Source organism: Mugil cephalus, chromosome 23 (genome assembly GCF_022458985.1).
Source record: "Mugil cephalus isolate CIBA_MC_2020 chromosome 23, CIBA_Mcephalus_1.1, whole genome shotgun sequence".
Classification (NCBI taxonomy): Eukaryota; Metazoa; Chordata; class Actinopteri; order Mugiliformes; family Mugilidae; genus Mugil; species Mugil cephalus.
Window position 1 is genome coordinate 7202789 of NC_061792.1, and position 17387 is coordinate 7220175.

At 46.5% G+C, this 17387-nt stretch overlaps 2 protein-coding genes across 3 annotated transcripts; both read right to left on the reverse strand.

The window, feature by feature from the left end:
- Positions 1 to 142: 142 nt before the first annotated feature.
- On the reverse strand, positions 143 to 7225 carry cyyr1 (cysteine/tyrosine-rich 1). Of its 2 annotated transcripts, XM_047577019.1 has the most exons (4): positions 6878 to 7225; positions 4450 to 4549; positions 2781 to 2941; positions 143 to 1037 (listed from the first exon to the last, which is right to left on the reverse strand). In XM_047577019.1, the coding sequence occupies exons 1-4, from the start codon at positions 6966 to 6968 to the stop codon at positions 904 to 906; spliced, it is 486 nt and encodes a 161-aa protein (XP_047432975.1). In that variant the 5' UTR covers positions 6969 to 7225; the 3' UTR covers positions 143 to 903. The 2 variants fall into 2 exon arrangements, with proteins under 2 accessions (XP_047432975.1, XP_047432976.1); XM_047577020.1 differs by lacking the exon at positions 2781 to 2941.
- A 3401-nt stretch (positions 7226 to 10626) lies between these two features.
- On the reverse strand, positions 10627 to 16633 carry adamts1 (ADAM metallopeptidase with thrombospondin type 1 motif, 1). The gene is made up of 8 exons (XM_047576991.1): positions 15597 to 16633; positions 14433 to 14773; positions 14200 to 14332; positions 13657 to 14114; positions 13354 to 13540; positions 12986 to 13164; positions 12625 to 12800; positions 10627 to 12532 (listed from the first exon to the last, which is right to left on the reverse strand). Exons 1-8 carry the CDS (start codon positions 16219 to 16221, stop codon positions 11800 to 11802), a joined length of 2832 nt encoding a protein of 943 aa, XP_047432947.1. The 5' UTR covers positions 16222 to 16633; the 3' UTR covers positions 10627 to 11799.
- Positions 16634 to 17387: the final 754 nt, after the last annotated feature.

Genomic DNA, 17387 nt, shown 5'->3' on the forward strand with positions numbered 1-17387 from the left:
CACACACACACACACACACACACACACACACACACACACACACACACACACACACTTCATCTGTCCCAGACACGATTTCTTTTCTTTCTTTATTTATTCATTAAATCTTATTATAGACCAGTAAAATGAACAAATAGAGACATTTATATTTAAAAAGGCATCTTTTTATTTACAACACACACATCCAACTAAACAGTGAGAAAAAAACGCCTCCTTCCATCATTCACAGCGAGGTCACTTTCAGATTTTCTTACCACCCCACGAACAACTCGGTTAAAATGTGAACGCTTCACAATTTAGATCCAAGAATCCGTTTCAAGTAAGGCAATAAAAGCCAGTTCATTACCATCAGGCCATTATTATTATTATTATTCTACAACTGTGAGTACACACATGACAGGTCCAGACCTGCCTAAAACAGCTTTAATCACCCCCTCCCACCTCAGTCCATGACACAAATTAACATTTTTTTTTAATAAGTTTTAAATGAAGGAGCGGATAGGTAACTTTCCATAAAAGCAGAGTCTACAATGTGTCCCGGAAAGACTTTCTCGCCCTCCAGTGATGTCAGGTTCCCCCCCTGTGCCGACAAAAGTGGTCTTCTCCTCCATCAAAGCGGCGGCGCGCCTTTGATGCCGCACAGGCGGGTTACGGATCAGGGTATTGGTTATTAGCTGCGAAGAAGAAGAAGAAGAAGAAGAAGAAGGAAAAAAAAAAGAAGTCCCAGCTGCAGGCCAGACGTGATGTGGCATTCTTCAGCTGCCCTAACCCACACACTTCGCTACAAGATTATTTTCCCATGAGTCTCGCCCGAGAGTGGCTGCCACCGCCGCTGCTGGGCCGCGGGCACACAAATAGCAGCTTTTGGGTCCAGGTCTGGGAGCCCAGGCCCCGGGGAGGGATTCACTTGCGGGTGCAGCCGGGGTAAGGAGGAGGTGGGGAGTAGTTGGCCGGCCGAGGCTGAGTCGGGGTGTAAGGCGGCGGGTGCATGGACGGGGGGTACATCTCGTAGTCGTAGGTGTATGGAGGTGGAGGACCTTTAACATAAAAAAATATATATATTTTATGTTGGTTATTAAAAGCTTTCACATCAACTGTCACATCAATCAACTTCACACTTAGTCATGTTTAATGCAAATGAGGCCTTCTTTTGCTTCAGGGTGCCCTATTTTACAATGTGTTTCACGGGACAGTTGCACCCTCTAGTGGTTCAATGGAGAAACTGCACACCCTAGAAGATTTTAAGTACTGGGGAAGGGTAAAACATGGCAGCGAAAGGCCTTTTTGTTGTGCGCACTGTATAATTTTCAGCAGAAGGACTCACATTATCCAAACAAAGCAGCTCACGTGAAAGACAAGCTGACTGAGGTTCACTTGCGCCAGCAAAACACGCTGATATAAGCTTTGGCCGCTTTGTTTTAGCATTTCCCCGCGCTGATCTGATCTCGCGGAGCAGGAAAATATTAGTTCCAGGACACCTCGCATCCAATTTCAAGACTCTCGCCGTAGCTGCATACCGTCCATAACCATTCATATTGCATTGTGTCAAGGGCCCGCATTCACGAAACATGATCAGAGCCGCGGGGCGCCATTAAGAGCGGCCGTCCGGTGTAGCATGAAGCCGATACACAGAGGAGAATGAAACACGATAAATAAATGATGAGCCCCAGAAAAAAAAAAACTGGCATTTCTGCGGCTGGAGAGTGTCACTGAACACCGGCTCCGACATGAAAAACAGCAGTACAATATGGAAACGTTGACGCCATCCATTCTGGAAATAATAACTCTGTGTTTCAGGAATATTGCTCAAGGCCGAGGCGGAGCCAACAAGATATGATACCTTTTTGCACATTTTCTATTCTCTGTTCAGAGGCGGTCGCCTGAGGAGAGGAGATGAGGTTTCACTCTGACAGAAATCTGTGTTACAGACTACTCTGTGGGCTGAACCACTTCCTGATTAGGAAGAATGAAAGTATTTTAACTAACATACTTTATTAATTAGGAACAAAAATTAAAAAAAAACTTTATGAGCTTCGTGAAATGCCTTAAAAACAGTTAATACTTAAACCAAACCAGCCATTTATCCATAAATCGCTGTTTAACAGATCTGTATGTAAACCAAGAATGACCATAATTGCAGTTTTAATTGTCTCAGAATAACAAAGTAACTAACATGTGATCTCATTACACACACTCAGATAAAGCAAAGCGCATTCTCTCATAACGACGGCTCCCTTCATCTTGTTATCTCGGGAAAACACGAGGCAGATTCCTCAAGATAACTCTGGTGTCCTGATTTCAGCCTTCACGATTCCTGTCATGGCTGTCGGGGAGGATCCGCAACCCAACGGTTGAAACCCCGAAGGGCCCTCGCCTGTGAAGTCGCGGGTTCGCCTTCTCCTTAAATGACAGGCACTGATCTGAGTGCTGGAGTTGGCTTGGGGGCTTTCTGCGCAGAAAAGCTTTCCGTCTTAGTAATGCGTGGTTAAGGTCGGGGAGGGGTCGATTTTAATCCAAACTGTGGTCTTTTTTTTTTTTAAAGTGAACCGAACCAAACCCCAACTGAAAATAATAAAATGTCTACACCCTCTTATGGCTTAAGACTGGACACAAACCACCTAAGCTTTTGTCTTGACCCCCAGAAATAAATAATTAACTAGCGATCTTGAGATAACAATATTTAAAAAAAGGCACTTTTTGTCCTCCATAGCTCGGTGACTCAGGATGAATCCTTAGTGAATCAGTAGCTCCTTGTTAAGGGGGCCATTGTGTTGCCTTACCTGGATAGCCCTGGGTCACGGTGTTAATGTAGGAGGTGCTGAACACGCCGACCCGCGCTCCACGCCCGTTCTTCATGCACATGCACACGCACAGGAACAGGGCCGCCACCGCCCCCATCAGAAACACCACGCCGAAAACGATACCGGAGATGGCAGTGCCCCTGGAAAACACACACACAAACACACACACACACACACAACACACCATCCAGTCAAGTGTGAGAGGAGGCAGCTGCCTCCAACAGACATGCTTGCATTGCTCCTAAGTTGCTGCTATGGAGATGAACCATCTGATGTAACTCAGCTGTGTGGTGCGTGCATTGGTGTGTGTTCGCTGCAGAGGAGTCTGTGAACTGGCAGTGTAAAACAGAAGAAGACTCGTCACCGGCAGGTTCGGTTACGTCTTCGTGGTCGGCATTAGTCAGCTGGCTGCTTTGAATAAAAAATGAAATAACCGATCGCAACTTTATCTTGGAGGAAGCTGAAGTGCTAAAGCAGCTGTGCTGAGTAATCACAGGCGGAGATCAAAGGTCAGATGGTCTGAAGGGTCCTCTTGCGGGTTAAAGGACAGCTGGTTTGTGAATTAGTTCCCTCTCGTTTAAAACTTACTGCCTGCAACAAACCCATAGGTGTCTGGGCGGACCACTAAAAAAATAAGTCCTTGTCTCAGGTTTGTCCAGAATAGCACAAAGGGGTCATTTTCTAACAATGACGTGTTAAAATAACACCAAAATCTCTTTATTTTTTTAATGGTGGTGGGAAAAAACTCAACTATCAGGATACAACACAATCCCTGTGATCTGACAGAGATAATTGGGGCTTCCTGGCAACCAAGGCTGTTAAAGCCTGCTGGGCAGCTGCACCGAGAGCTTGAGTCAGCCCCTGCTTTATCCTCACGAAGGTGTCTGATGACCGGATTTGTCACTTGCAAAACCTGTATTTTTGTGATCTGCTATATTTAGATGCAGTAAGGGCTGGTGATAGCAGAAAACTCATCATTATTGTTGGATATTTCTAATAAGAGACAGCAGATAGTTTTAGTTTTTCTTCCATTAAATCTGCATGCAGCCCATTGCTAGAACCCTGGACCCCAAATTACTGCCAGATATACATCATTAATACTAAAGCATCAGTTTGGAAGCAGCATGTGAGCATTTTAGCTGCTGGAGTTTGAACTATTAAACGGGAGACAGAAATCTGTTTTCATTTATTGAAATGTTGAGGAGTTTATACGGACAAATCAGTATTTGGTGGAGCTGGTAACCACCGAATGTAACCCCGGTTCCGTGAAAATATTTGTGAGGAGCCAAAAAATTCTGAAACGCCTGTTTTAATCATTACATGTGCATTTAAGATTGTTTTATTATTATTTAAAGCCGTAAAAGTAAATGTAGAGGAGTAGAAAGTGCAGTATTTTGCTTGTAAATGTAAAAAAGGAAGTACACCAGTGACCTGTGTTCAAATCTTGTGTTCTCTAAACAGATTCACCTTTCTGGTTTATGTTTGTTGTCCAAATAACCCTGACCAATCAAGTTTGTGTGAGGTTTAGTTGCATGCAGGTAAACAGTCCATGGATTAGGTTTAAACAAGACTCAATTTTCAAAAAATGACACATTTTAGTTTTGGCAGAAGCAAAGGAAATAGCCTCTGTGTGCATGTATTAACTCACGAAAGGACATCTCCAACATAAGCGTAATAGGAGCAGCAGAAAGGTGGCGATCCATCGCAGCAGTACTCGATACAGCCTTCACACTGGGCTTCACTGCCACCTGTACACAAACACACACACACCTTCTTAGACATGACATAAAGTGTTGGTGGATAGATCAGAATATTTTTTCCTTTACCTGTGCAGGGTTAAAAAAATTCCACATGTCAAGTTGTTAAGATAAAATAACTGTAATACCGTAATGAAACCTTTCATAATCTGACTTCAAAGCACACCACCTCAACCGACGCCTTCTATTTATACCTTTAACAGACAGCTTTAAAAAACAGTCAATTTATTTTGAGGCCCGTTTTGAAAGGAAGCCACCGATACCTGTGGAGCATGTGGGGAAAATAAAACTCTCGTTCCAATAAGCCCACTCTCCCCCATTAGCCTGATTAACAATATGAAGTTTTAACAAAATAAAACCACTGGGAGATTTGAACACATTCCCATCTGCAGCTTCTAATTACCTCAAGAGCTCCGGTAGATTGCTTTCCCTGGTTAAAAAAAATAGTTTTTCATTTACAACTGACTTATTACAAGGATTACATGCTAACACTGAGTTAAAACCAGACCTATTTTTATATGTGCAGGCTGGCTAAGGCAGAACAGCCCACAAGTCCCCAGCATCTGAATCCAGCTCTGAATCTGACACGTATGACGCCAACTGTAAAAAATTATACCTTCTTGTGATGACGTGACATTAGTCACGCAGTTCGGTCATTTTTAGGAACCAGAACTGTCCTATTTTTTAAACGAAGGGACACATCAGTCTTAGGCCAAGAAACCAAGTGACTTTAATTTGGGCTGAAAGAATGTGTCAGTTAAAAGCACAGTGGCTGTTCGTCCAAAATAAAACACGAACCACTGATGCTCCTGTTCCAAAAATGTATTTTACGGACAAGCCTTTAAAGATCACTGTTAAATTGAATCCTGCATCATTTGCATTTGAATCGTTTGAACTGTTCATCCGAGTGGCTACTTAACTGCAGATGGGTCACACCTGATAACTAACATGTTTTCGGAAGGCTTTAAGGAAGTCTTCCTGCTGATCTCTGTGACTCATCGCCAAGCTGACGCTGACAGAAAGCATTTGTCCCAAAGTAGATGGAGTTTGAAAAACATCTCTAAGGCAACGCTGCATCATGGGAAGTGTATGCTTCATCTGTTGCAGGAGCTTAACCCCTGTTAAAGATTTATAAACACACTTTCCCTGCCTGCAAGGAGAGCTCCTTCAACTGTGACACGGGGCTGCTCAGGGGGTGGATTGAGGCTCCTTTAAATTGGACTCTGAGGCAGAGAGAAAAGTGTGAAACCGGCAGACGGTGGACATGAGATCGTGAGCCACGGCGATCCTGGAGCTGAATTAATTGCCGTTCGAGTGGGATGCGGCGCGATAGGGTGAGTGTTTGCGTGGGGTTCGAATTAAAGAGGATTTTGGAGCGCTGACACTTGTGCACCGACGCAATTCAAATCATTTTTGCTGTTTACCAGGTCTGAACTGATGAGGCATTGGAAGGATCTATGACAAGCTTTTCATGTGTGTGTGTGTGGGATTAATGTGGTTGATTGCCCTCCCCTCCCTCCCCAGCCAAAAAAAAAAAAAAAAAAAAAGCCTGCTTATTCAAACGCATTGTACACACAGCTGTGTCTCCTGTGTACTCGCCCCAACCTGCTGCCACGACGCGAGCCCTTTTCATCTGGAGGCGCTCCGCGGGCTGCGGGATTTGTGTTGCTCCGCGGGCCGCGCGGAGGCTCGGAGCCTTTCGCAATCAAACGCGCAGGACGCAGCGAAAGAAAAACATGCGGCGCGCGTGTGCGCGTCTGTTTACCCTCAGCAATCACTCCACCAGCGCCCGGAGGGATGTGTGCGCAAGGGTTCAAATTCAGGTGGGGGGGGGGGTGGGGGCGCTCCAGAGCTCATTAGACGGGAGGCTTTTCTCGCGATCAGAAACTTTTGATGGATGTTTCCCTTTAATTTAACACCAACCCCCCCTCCGGCTCTGAGGCTGCCATCCACTATAACAGACTTCTGGTGAGCTCTGTCTGGGTGGTCCTCTGAGGTCCTGGCTCCTGTCTCTCCACACGCAGGGAGACAATGGCACCATGTCCTTCACCCCCCACACATTTTCTCTCTCTCTCTCTCTCTCTCTCTCTCTCTCTCTCACACACACACACAACAACACCAATCCTCTCCCCCTGCCCCCCTCCCCAGCACCACTGTACCACAGACCTGAATCACATGAAAACTTTCCAGCTGTTCGCTTTTCAAAATAAATACACCTAAACTTCCAGTTCTTACAGAAGCTTTTTATAATTCCACGCTTTTTTTTCCCCTGCGGACGGAAATTACAGAGTGTGTCAACTGTTTTTCAGAGAAACTCACCAGTGAAGAAGCAGAGCAGCAACGAGCTCCTCAGCCATTTCCATCTCACAGCCTGCGTCCACCCCCTCCCGCTGTTCCAGGGGTTTTCCATGATCCTCTCCTCCGCGCGCCCACTTTCCGGGCCGCTCTTATTTCCCCCCTAATCGGTGGTAGGAGATAACAGAAAGGTCCTCTTTATTTCCTCTGCCCGCGCCGGTCACCTATCCGGCTCACCCAGAGGCATCGTCCGCGTCCCGCCCCGGACTCAAACCCCCCCACCCCCTAGCAGTTTCGGGTGCGCCCCCGCGGAAGAAGTGGAGAGCGCCGCTTGCTCTCCTCCACGTGCGTTACGTCTCCTTCTGCCGCCGCGTCCCGTTTCCCACACCCCTCTCTGACTGGCCGCTGAGGTTTTTATTCCAGTCCCCTCCCCCCCACCTCCACCCTCCCCCCCCCCCCTCTACCCTCCCCTCCCCGCCCGTCGTCCCCCGTTTGCTCAAATTACCATGCCGAGTTTACACTGGGGAGAGAGAGGAACACGGAAAGAGGAGAGGAGGGCGAAGGCAGCCACGGCGAGGATAAAGCCTTCTAATTAACACTTTCAAATTAAGAGATAAGTTAATAGCCTTATTATTTCTGGAATAATCTGTTGAATTTAAACAGTCTTTACTTATTTATTCTGCAATATTCATGTGGCCTTTTCACGAGAGTTTTTCCGTTTTTCTTCCAATTTTCCAGAAATTAAACATGCATTAATTAAAAATCTATCTATCTATCTATCTATCTATCTATCTATCTATCTATCTATCTATCTATCTATCTATCTATCTATCTATCTATCTATCTAGCTTTGTCTGTGCTTTTATTTTGAAATCTTATTTTGAAGTAACTGCACGACTTGCTTGATGCACGTGCACGTGCATGGATTTCTACGTACGTGCAGGTTTCTCCCCGGGCCCTGCTTCCCGTGCTTTCGTCACATCACGACCTCTATTGTGTTCGAGAGAGGAGCGAGGCTTCAGTGACCCGAGTCTACACAACGTGCCCGCTTCACACCTGCCTGACGATACCTTGGGTTTTATTTTCAGCAACCAAACAACCGCACAACTCTTTTTTTTAATGTATCCTGGAGTGGTTTTAGCTATGGGGCCAGGGCGTGTGTCTGCTCAGATCATCCCATTAACACAGCGGCCGCTACGATGTCAAAACCCCTCAAAGACGTGGAGCGTGTGGATCCGCTTATTCCTCTTAAGAGAGGAGGGTTTCGAGACCTTTCGGTGTTGTTTGTATGAGCCGTGGTTAATGGCATCCCGGGCCCTCATTTTTTACATCCACGGAGAATTTTCCGCCCATGCCCAGAGGACATTACATGCTAGACGGGGCAGAAAGAATCAAGGCCTCAGTCATGGAAGGTCACCACAGCTGAGAGCACCATTTAGGACTTAGTATCTTTGACCGCATGATAGATCCGATCTAACGTTTAATGGATCCCATGGAAGATTTAAGCCAAAAGTACAAAAACCACTTCAACAATACATCTCCCTTTGTTCTGGGAATGCTCAGACACCACGCTCGCCTGCAGTGACTTAACTACGGTCGTTTAATATCTACAATACATCTGAACAGAAGCAACGCACGAACCGATCTGATTTATTTGGGTGATGTTATCAGTAAACAGTAAACGATATATATATCTATCCACCTATGCCCACGCTGAAGTTCAGGGCCGAAAGACGAACGCTTCTTTTGAAGTTGGGTCAAATTTGCCATTATTCAAACAAACCTTTTACGGGCAACCAAGGGTGGCAAAGGATGACGATAATTTAGCTCTCGGAAATGCCACCCACATCGAGCGGGGATGATTCCTAATGCCTTCCAGATGTTTCTTTTGAGCCGCAGTGACGCTCAGACATGTAAAAACAAGCAGGTAAAAAAAAAGTGACTTTCCTTCCAGGCAAAGTTATTAATGACGCCGACTCCCTGCATCATTTTCTATCAGTTGTAACGACAGGAAATAAAACTTATAGGCCTCTACCGCCAGATCGGTTGTTTAGGCATACGAGTGTGGGGACACGTTATGCTGTTCCGCAGATTACAGAGGTGGCCAATCTTCTTTTTAACCATCTGTAATTAGAGGATAATGATTTCCTTTGTGCTGCGTTGGAGCCGACGGGGCGGGAGATCATCTTCCTCGAGGCCCAACAGGAAGTGACACATGTTCTCCAGCTTTTGGTGACAGTTGCTGCGGTACCCCCAGATCTGGAAAGTTCAAGGAAAACGCAAGCTCTCATCAGACCGTGAAGGCAACTCTATTCTGTGCCGTAGCTTTACATTAGGGCGACTAATAACAACATCTCTCTGTAATTATCCCAATTTTAGAGCTGGTCGCACAATAGCCCGGTTTCCTCAGTGTGACGTCAACGCATTCAGCTCAGAATGGACTGATGTCACGTAGCAACAATAATCTTAATAATGGTAACAATCTAAACCATCGCCATGACTCAGAGGTGGACAAATAAAAGAACTGTGTAGTATAATTTTAGATTTGTCTTTATTCTACTCTCTTTTAAACTGCCTTTCTTTCTTAACCCACACTCTATGCGTCACACATTGATTAGGATTAAATGCATTATGGGATACGCACGGTTAGCATTGAGGCTAATAAGATGTAGAGCATTAGATTCATAGTGTATACAATTAATGAGAACTGATAGTAGCTGGTTCTTATGTAGACTTTAGAGGCGGGTTTTGGATCCACTCTAAATCCATGGCCAAAGTGTCCATGAGCAAGGAGTTCTACCCCCTAACCTGCTTTTTGGGGGGCTTATACTTGCATTCAAATTAATTAAGGGCTGCTAAATGATGCCCTCTCATGTTTAATCAGATTTTTCTGCAATATTTTGAGACCTCTGCAATTGTTGAGAATCCCAAATCAATGAATATAATGTTGAAATGCTGACACCTACTGGACAAATGTTGAATTACACAAAATCCCATTGGCATTTTCAATGTGCTGTCAAACAGATTAGCTCATTTTAAGAGTTAATAAGAGTTATTTTTTATATTAATATATATATATGTATTCTATGTATTATATATCTATCTACTATCTATCTAGATGAGTCTGCTACATTTTTCAGGCCAAGGACACCAAAACGAGTAGAGACCCCCTACCTACTATACGTGTTCTATATTAAACTTAAGCTTATTATTATTAAGCTTATTATTAAGCTTATTAAGCTTAGTGCTATTGTTATCATCATTTTGCATTTAATATTAACACACATGTTCAAATATTATTATTATTTTTTCTATTTCAATCATGCAACTGCCACGTAAACATAAACATACCTAAATTGCTCGCTGAAAGATAAAATCTTCTGCCTCCATTTATCCCTTTGCTAAAATATGTTGGATTCATGTTAATGTGTATTTAAAGAAATTTAAATTTGTAACTATAAACTATTGTAACTATAAACTATGTAAACTATATATATATATATATATATAAAATGTCTAATCAACCAAAGATTTTGTGAACCCCCCTGCAGTACCTCCACACACCCACTAGGGGTCACGGACCCCCTGTTGAAGACCTATGATCTAGATCAATAGAAATATATAAATACTATATATATATATTTTTTTTTTTTCTATATATAAAAGAGTTAAGAGTTGAATCCACTCTAACTCGTTTTAGTTTCAAGTCATCACGCAATTTCCTATTTAGATTTTTGAGTTTTTTTTCCAACAAAACACTCTGGACACATTCATTGCACAAGTCAATGTGATACTTTATTCATGAACCTAGGACCATATATATATATATATATCTATATATATACATATATGTATATGCATATACATATATATATATATAAAAAAACATTGTATAAATACTCTATATAATCTACTTCCTTCTGTGATCTCAATAACAAATAAAAAATAATATTAAAAAAAGCCACATGAATATATTTAACAGGCTGTACAAAAATAAATAAAGTTTGGATATTCTGTACAAAAGGGAAAAAAAAATAAACGTGGAAAAAAGAACAAGGTGCCTTCGCAGAAGGCGGGAGAGACTTACTTATGAAGTAGTAGCAGGAGACAAGTCCCTCTTTAGGTCTCCACACACACACACAAATATACGCGCACACACACATGTTCACACACACACTCAGACACACACTCCTCTTTGGTCTTTGAAGAGTTCCCTCATTGAAGGCTGTGTAGACGAGGGCAAGATATGGCTAAGAGACAAGGTGTACTGAGGCATTTAGAGAAACTGGGTGTTACAATGTGCCGCTGGCAAAAACAAAGATGAAGTGCTTCAGGTTTGTGATAAATAAACGTGGACTGAAGTCTGAACATAACATTACTATAACTATGAGCTATCTTATTTTCCATACCTGATGGGGTGAGCAAGTAGATTATGAGCTATTCTCTTTCATTTGTTTCTTTATATACTCTGTTAATAACCTCCCCCACCCGAACCCCTACTTGTCTGTCCAGCCCAGCTTGGACAAACATTAAATGCATTTAAAATTTGACACACAAATCTCTCTCACACACACACACACACACATACGAGCACGACATTGGCATGGTAAGCAGCATGCTCTCTCTTTTTTTTTTCTTTTTTTTTTCTAGGGAAATCAGGAATGTCTGCACGTTCTTCCCCTTAACGGGACGCAAAGTGTGCCACTTCTGTGCCGCGAGGACACACAGCTGTGATCAGTCCTTGTTGCTGCAACGTGGATGGAGGGAATGGGCAGTAATAGCCACAGTCACTGTGGACTCATTGGAACCCATGAAAACACATAACACTCTGGATGTAAACATTCATCGGCCTCTTCAGACTGTCCATGGTACGAGTGAGGCAGCTATTATGTGATGTGTCTTTCTGAACGCTGGGACGACAGGAGGTCAGGTTGTAGATGCAGTCCTTAGCAGGGGCCCCGATTGCACAGTTCCAGCAGGGGCCGTGGCCGGTCTTTGGGGTCGCAGCTTTCGTGGGTTAGCGTGCGCCCGTCGTGGCCGATGCAGCGCAGTTGGCGCTTGCGGAAGCCTCGGTCGCAGGTCTTGGAGCACGCTGACCACTCGCCGAGGAGCCAGGAGGGGCACGACTGGGAGGCGCATGACCGGGAGACCAAGGGGCGCAGTTCCTCTGGGCAGTCTCTGGAGGGACGTCCCTGGGCATCCAGACACATGACCTCTCTCTTTTGCACCCCTCCCCCACAGGTATGCGAACATGGGCTCCACTCCCTCAGGGTCCACTCGGCTCCGCCCACCTCTCGGATGGCGTTGATAGACTGGCGCCGGCCTGCGTTGATGTTGGAGGCTGAAGCAGCGTTGTGGGGCCTTGGAGCAAAGTAGCTGTACTTAACCCGTGGTCTTGGGGATGCCCCTACAGACAGCACCTGAATGGTGAGGGGTTCGGGGAGCGGGGCGAAGCTTCGGAGGCGCTCCAGAACGGCGGAAGAACCGCTGTAACGCAACAGTGCCCCACGCAGGGCGATGTCCGTCTCCATGGTCATCAGTTTGTAATCACCATTCAGCAGGTAGGTTCCATCTTGGCGACGCACTGCCAGGTAGCTGTTATCGTTGCCAGGGGCGCGTTGCTTGACATCCAGGTGGGTGGCGCCGGCAGGGATAATTACAACATCCTGGTAGCCAGGCCTAGAACAGACACAAATGGAGGTCAGCCTCAGCTATAAGACGACGTAGATTCATATGAAAACGGCAAAAACGGAAGCTCGTAAGGTGTTTACCTGGCACGATCCAGAGAGCCTGACACTTTCTTGCAGGTGGAGCCATCTCCGCCACACACGCCGCACTTATCAAAGCGCCGGCTGGAGCCGATGACGCGGTCGCATCCGGCCTTGACACACTGGCCTTGAACACAAACTGAAGTGGAATCTGGGCTGCAGGGGGTACCGTCGGCCACCTGGGGTCAGCAGAGAAACACACAAGGCAAATTTAATGTTTTGTCTTTGTCTTAGGGTTAGGGTTGCGAGATTGTCATGTAGGAGTCAAAAGGGGAATGCTTGGGGACTGTCATTGTATCATTCCAAAACATGGCAATAACAAACACACTGTTGTTATTATGGTGTGGCATTTAGCAGCTCTCACCTTAGATTTGAGGACAAAGAAGTATCCAGTCCCTTTGGCCCGGCACATCAGCTTGCAGCGGTCTTTGGGCGAAACTCCGGCATACTTGGGCACCCACTCGACGCCCTCGCCTGAACCCAGCGACACTTGGGCTGACATGTCGTTGTGGGCCAGACACTGCTCCTCGCGGAACGACAGGCCTGAGAAAGAGACGGAGAGGTCAGATTTACTGCGAGTACGTTCTGTGCTGGGTGAAAACTTTCACACTAGGGTGCGAGTATCATCAAAACATGACTACGATATGCCAGCTGAAAGACTTATTGCTCTGCAAACAACTTTTCACAAGACATTTCTCAAATTATTTCCATGTGATGACCAAAATCCCTTACCGTTGGTATCAGGGCAGGTTTCTGTGTTACAGGAGCGGTACTGGATCCTCTTGCCCTCACAGTATTTGCCTCCATTCTTGGGCAAAGGGTTGTCACAGGAGCGGAAGGAGTACTGCACTCCTCCGCCGCAGGTACGAGAGCAATCACCCCAGGGACCCCACGGACCCCAGCCGCCATTAACAGGAGTCTGAAAACAGAAAAAGGTTCAACATTATTGTTTTAAGCTGAACTGGATTGTGAGTTAAACTGTGCACGTAGGTATGAGGCTGTTTTGGTGCTGTTTACATTGAGTCTGGTTCCTACCTGGTGCTTGGCGGCCTGGCTCTTGGTGAGACACTGTCCAGCCAGGCAGTAGCTGTCATGCCCACATGAAGTCCCATCAGCCCACGGGAAGTTCTTGGTCTGGCACACGAGCAAACCGTTGGATGTAGTCACGGTGCACCACAGAGTTGCACACGTGGTGCTCAGGTCCGGGCAGTGGAGGGAATCTTCCCCAAATGTCAGGCGGCACTGGTAGTCAGCGTCATACACGGTTCCGGGTAGAGGCAGTGGAAGTGGCTGAGGCTTGACCGGTTTATCCAGGAGGCACTGACCATGGCCGTTGTCCAGGAATGTGGTGACCATGAGCGCCGAGCAAGGAGACCATGGCTGCTGCTGGTCCAGGTTGGACAGGGTGGAGGCCATCATGTGGGAGCCCCAGTGGGGACCGTTGACACCAGAGCACAGCTGGGCATCATCATGAGGCATGTTGAAAACGTGACCTGGAGATATGAAACACTTCTTTAAGCATCTCCAGTATGAGTGATGACATTGTTTACACATAAAAACTCGTCTTTTTCTACTCACCGAGTTCGTGTGCCACTGTAAATGCTGCCTGCAGACCGTCATCTTCAATTATTGAGCAGCTCCTGTCAGGGTCGCACACGGTTCCAACATCTGCCATCCCCAAAGTGTCACAAGACTGGGCTCCACAAAGGTCCTAATGAGGCAGACAGAGAGCAAAAAGGAAAGTGTGAATACTCCTGAATGTTCCTTCTCCTCCTCTCTTCCTATGCTTCTGCTTCACTACTCAAACTTACCGTCCTGGTGAAGAGCACAGCTGTGTCGTAGTGCTCTGGGTGGCGGTCACTCGCGGGGTTGTGCTGCCGCTGCCACTGGCAGAAGTTGCGGAGGGTCATGGCAGCGTTGGATGACACCTGGGGGCCTTTCTCCTCCTCGTACACCACCAGCAGCTTCACCACCGCCAGGCTAATGGAGTTGTGGATGCTGGGGTGGCGGTAGAGGCGGGACGCCACCGCCATGATGGTCAGAAGGTAAGGTTTGAGTCCCGTGCTGTGGAATTCGGCCATGGACTGGTCGGCCACCAGCATGATCTCCAGGTAGCGAGGGGTGGAAACAAAACGCCTGGTCCTGTGGTGGGCTGAGGGAGGAAACAAAAAGAGGTTAGACCTAACTGGGTTCACAGCTCAGGTTTCATGGCTTGATATTTGCTGGAGCGTAAACTTTAGGGGCAAGCATTTTTATTACATTTGTTTCATGTTATCTGGAACAGTTTGCTCGTGGGAGCAGCTGTGTCTGAACAGTAGCTACTAAAGCTCTTTTTCTTTTCTTTTCTTTTTTTTTTTCCAGAGGAATAGAGGCTCCAAAGAGAGCTCTTCGTGTGCCTGGAGCAGCCTGGCTGCCGTGACTCAGCGTCACACCACCGACGCCTCCTCCTCCCTCAGAGTCCACATTCCTAAAATGACCTTCTCTGGTGGAAAACTGTGGGAATGAGAAAATCCTTTCTGGAGAAAATGTCGATGCCGGCGCGAGTTGTACCAGGAGACGGGTTTACACGCCTCAGCGCTGCCGGCCGGGATCTGGCCTAACCTCCCCCGCGCTCCCCTCCCTTTCCTCTTTCACTCCTCCTCCTCCTTCCTCTTAATGAAGTTTGCCCCTCTCTCCTTCCCTCCCCTCACTTCCTACTTGGTAGTGAGCTGACAGCGCTGTCAAAAGGTAGCTGAGTCCACTGCGCATGCTGGCACATGAACAGTTCCAGCTGACAGCAGTCTGCTCTGCATATTAACTATAGTCAGTGATTTTTTTATTTTTTATTTGTTTTTATAAAGCTCCAGGTAAGGTGATTACTGTTTAAAATAAAAAATGGAAAATATATCCATTTGCACTATTTATCTGATAGTTTAATGCCGCTGTTGTGAAAAAAATAAAAAATAAAAGGATGCGTAAAATGTGCCCAGTCTTACCTGTCTGGTCTGAGTTAGGGGCCCCGTGACTGGCTTCTTTTTCCAGATTCTTTGGCACCCTCTCCTCGTCCTCGTTGACCCCGCACTTGGAGCTGCCCTCCTCAGCCAAACCCGCTCGGCCTCTCTTGCGGATCGTGTGGACATCCTCCTCGGTGCCCCGAAAGTCGCTCGAGTTGAGGGGCTGAATAAAATACTCTTCGCCCTTAAAGTAGAATCCGCCCCTGAGTCCGTGGCACAGATTGAGCGCAGCGGCAGAGTGCTCCTCTCCATTCACTGTGCCGGAGAAGAAGCAACCCGGCTCGGCTGCGCTCTTGGGCTCCTCCGTCGCCTCGAACTCCGGACTCCCCACAATGTGAAAGACAAAACCCGGCGCCAAGAAGGTCTGGTCGGGCTCCAGTTGCAAAACCAGCTGCTGGCCAAATACGTCCAACCGGTAGACCCTCATCTCCGCCTCCTTCTCTTTCTCCTCTGCGGAGAGAGTCCGCCATGGTTCGGCTTCGCTCTCAGACCGGGCCGTCGGGTCTAATCTGACCGGCACAACAGTGCTCTCCTCCCAGGCGCTTTGCGCTGCGCTGACGCACAGTGCGGCAAACAAACCGATGGAAACGCGTAAAACCCACATCATATAAATGTGAAATCCGATAAGTGGAAAAAAAACTGAAAATAAAGTCTCTACAATGGAGCAAGTAAATCCTTTACAAAAATTTCCACTATGAACTAAAAAGTCTTCCACAAAACTGTCCCAAAATTACGCACATAAACCTAAGAAGGAATCAAATCCAGTGCAAAACTCATTCAAACTTATGTGCAGCTCTGACTTGTTGCAAAAGAAAAAAAGGAGTCCTTTCATAAAATGGAAATAAAAGCTGGGTCTCAGCAGTAAATTCCAGCAGGTCGATTTTTCTATGTCTTTGTCTTCAAAACTCAAATATCTCAGCTCAGTCTTTGAGTTCGGGGGCAGGTTTCTTTTTTTTTTTTTTTTTGCTCTGCTGGCCCGTCTTGTCTGTTCTCTGCTCTTGCCTTGCAGTCAGAACAGAGCCGGTGCCTCCTATTTATCTATCTGCCCCAGGACCACCCCTTTCCTGAGGGCCCTTTGATCTGAGAGGGGCCAAATCCCGTGCGCAAAGAAAACGCACCAGCGACCTGGAGCGTTGCCATAATAATCAATCATTGTGGAGAGCTTTGGGTCGAGAAACATTTTCTTCTTCAACCCGTACTTGTCAGTCACAAATCACACAGTGTTCTGCATGATAGCCCCTCAATATAGAATGCACCATGAATATTTTGAAATGTGAATAGTTACACACACTTGATGTGGGTGGGGGAAATAAAAAACAAACCTGTAACTTTGTCACTGATCTAGTGATTCTGACTGCGCTCTGGAGCGTTTATTAAACATCTCTTTATTCCAGCATAAATTAGGGTGTCGGGCAGTGGTGGCTGATGTGGAGTTGTAGTGTTGGTGCAACTAGGGAAGGGAAGGTCGGGTAATGGTAACCGTATCGTGCTGGCCACAGCTCCGGGAGTCGTACTCACCTCCTCTGTGCCAAGCCGGCTGTGGCGCGCCGTGGCCGGGTTCCGCAGCTCCGCTCCCCGGGGAGAGGGAGCAGAGAGGGGCCGCCGAGGTCTTAAGGTGGAGCGGCTTCTCAGCCGGGCTGTGTTTGCGCTCCAGCCAAGGCAAGCGGAGCCCCTGTCCCCCGGCTTCTTACCCCGCCCGCGCGGGCCGTTTCTCCTGTGTCTCCGTGGTGCTGTTTCATTAAACTAACTGGTAAAAGTAGAGATTGATCCTGT

Bases quoted from the DNA above. Each gene is read 5' to 3' on its own strand.
- cyyr1 (XM_047577019.1), bottom strand. From the start codon at position 6,968: ATGGAAAACCCCTGGAACAGCGGGAGGGGGTGGACGCAGGCTGTGAGA. The intron at 4,550-6,877 runs GTGAGTTTCTCT...GTTTGTGTACAG, and splicing joins GCTGCTCTGCTTCTTCACTG to GTGGCAGTGAAGCCCAGTGT. The intron at 2,942-4,449 runs GTGAGTTAATAC...TGTGTTTTCCAG, and splicing joins TATGTTGGAGATGTCCTTTC to GGGCACTGCCATCTCCGGTA.
- adamts1 (XM_047576991.1), bottom strand. From the start codon at position 16,221: ATGATGTGGGTTTTACGCGTTTCCATCGGTTTGTTTGCCGCACTGTGC. The intron at 14,115-14,199 runs GTGAGTAGAAAA...TCATATCTCCAG, and splicing joins TACAGTGGCACACGAACTCG to GTCACGTTTTCAACATGCCT. The intron at 12,533-12,624 runs GTAAACACCTTA...TGTCTGTTCTAG, and splicing joins GGCTCTCTGGATCGTGCCAG to GCCTGGCTACCAGGATGTTG.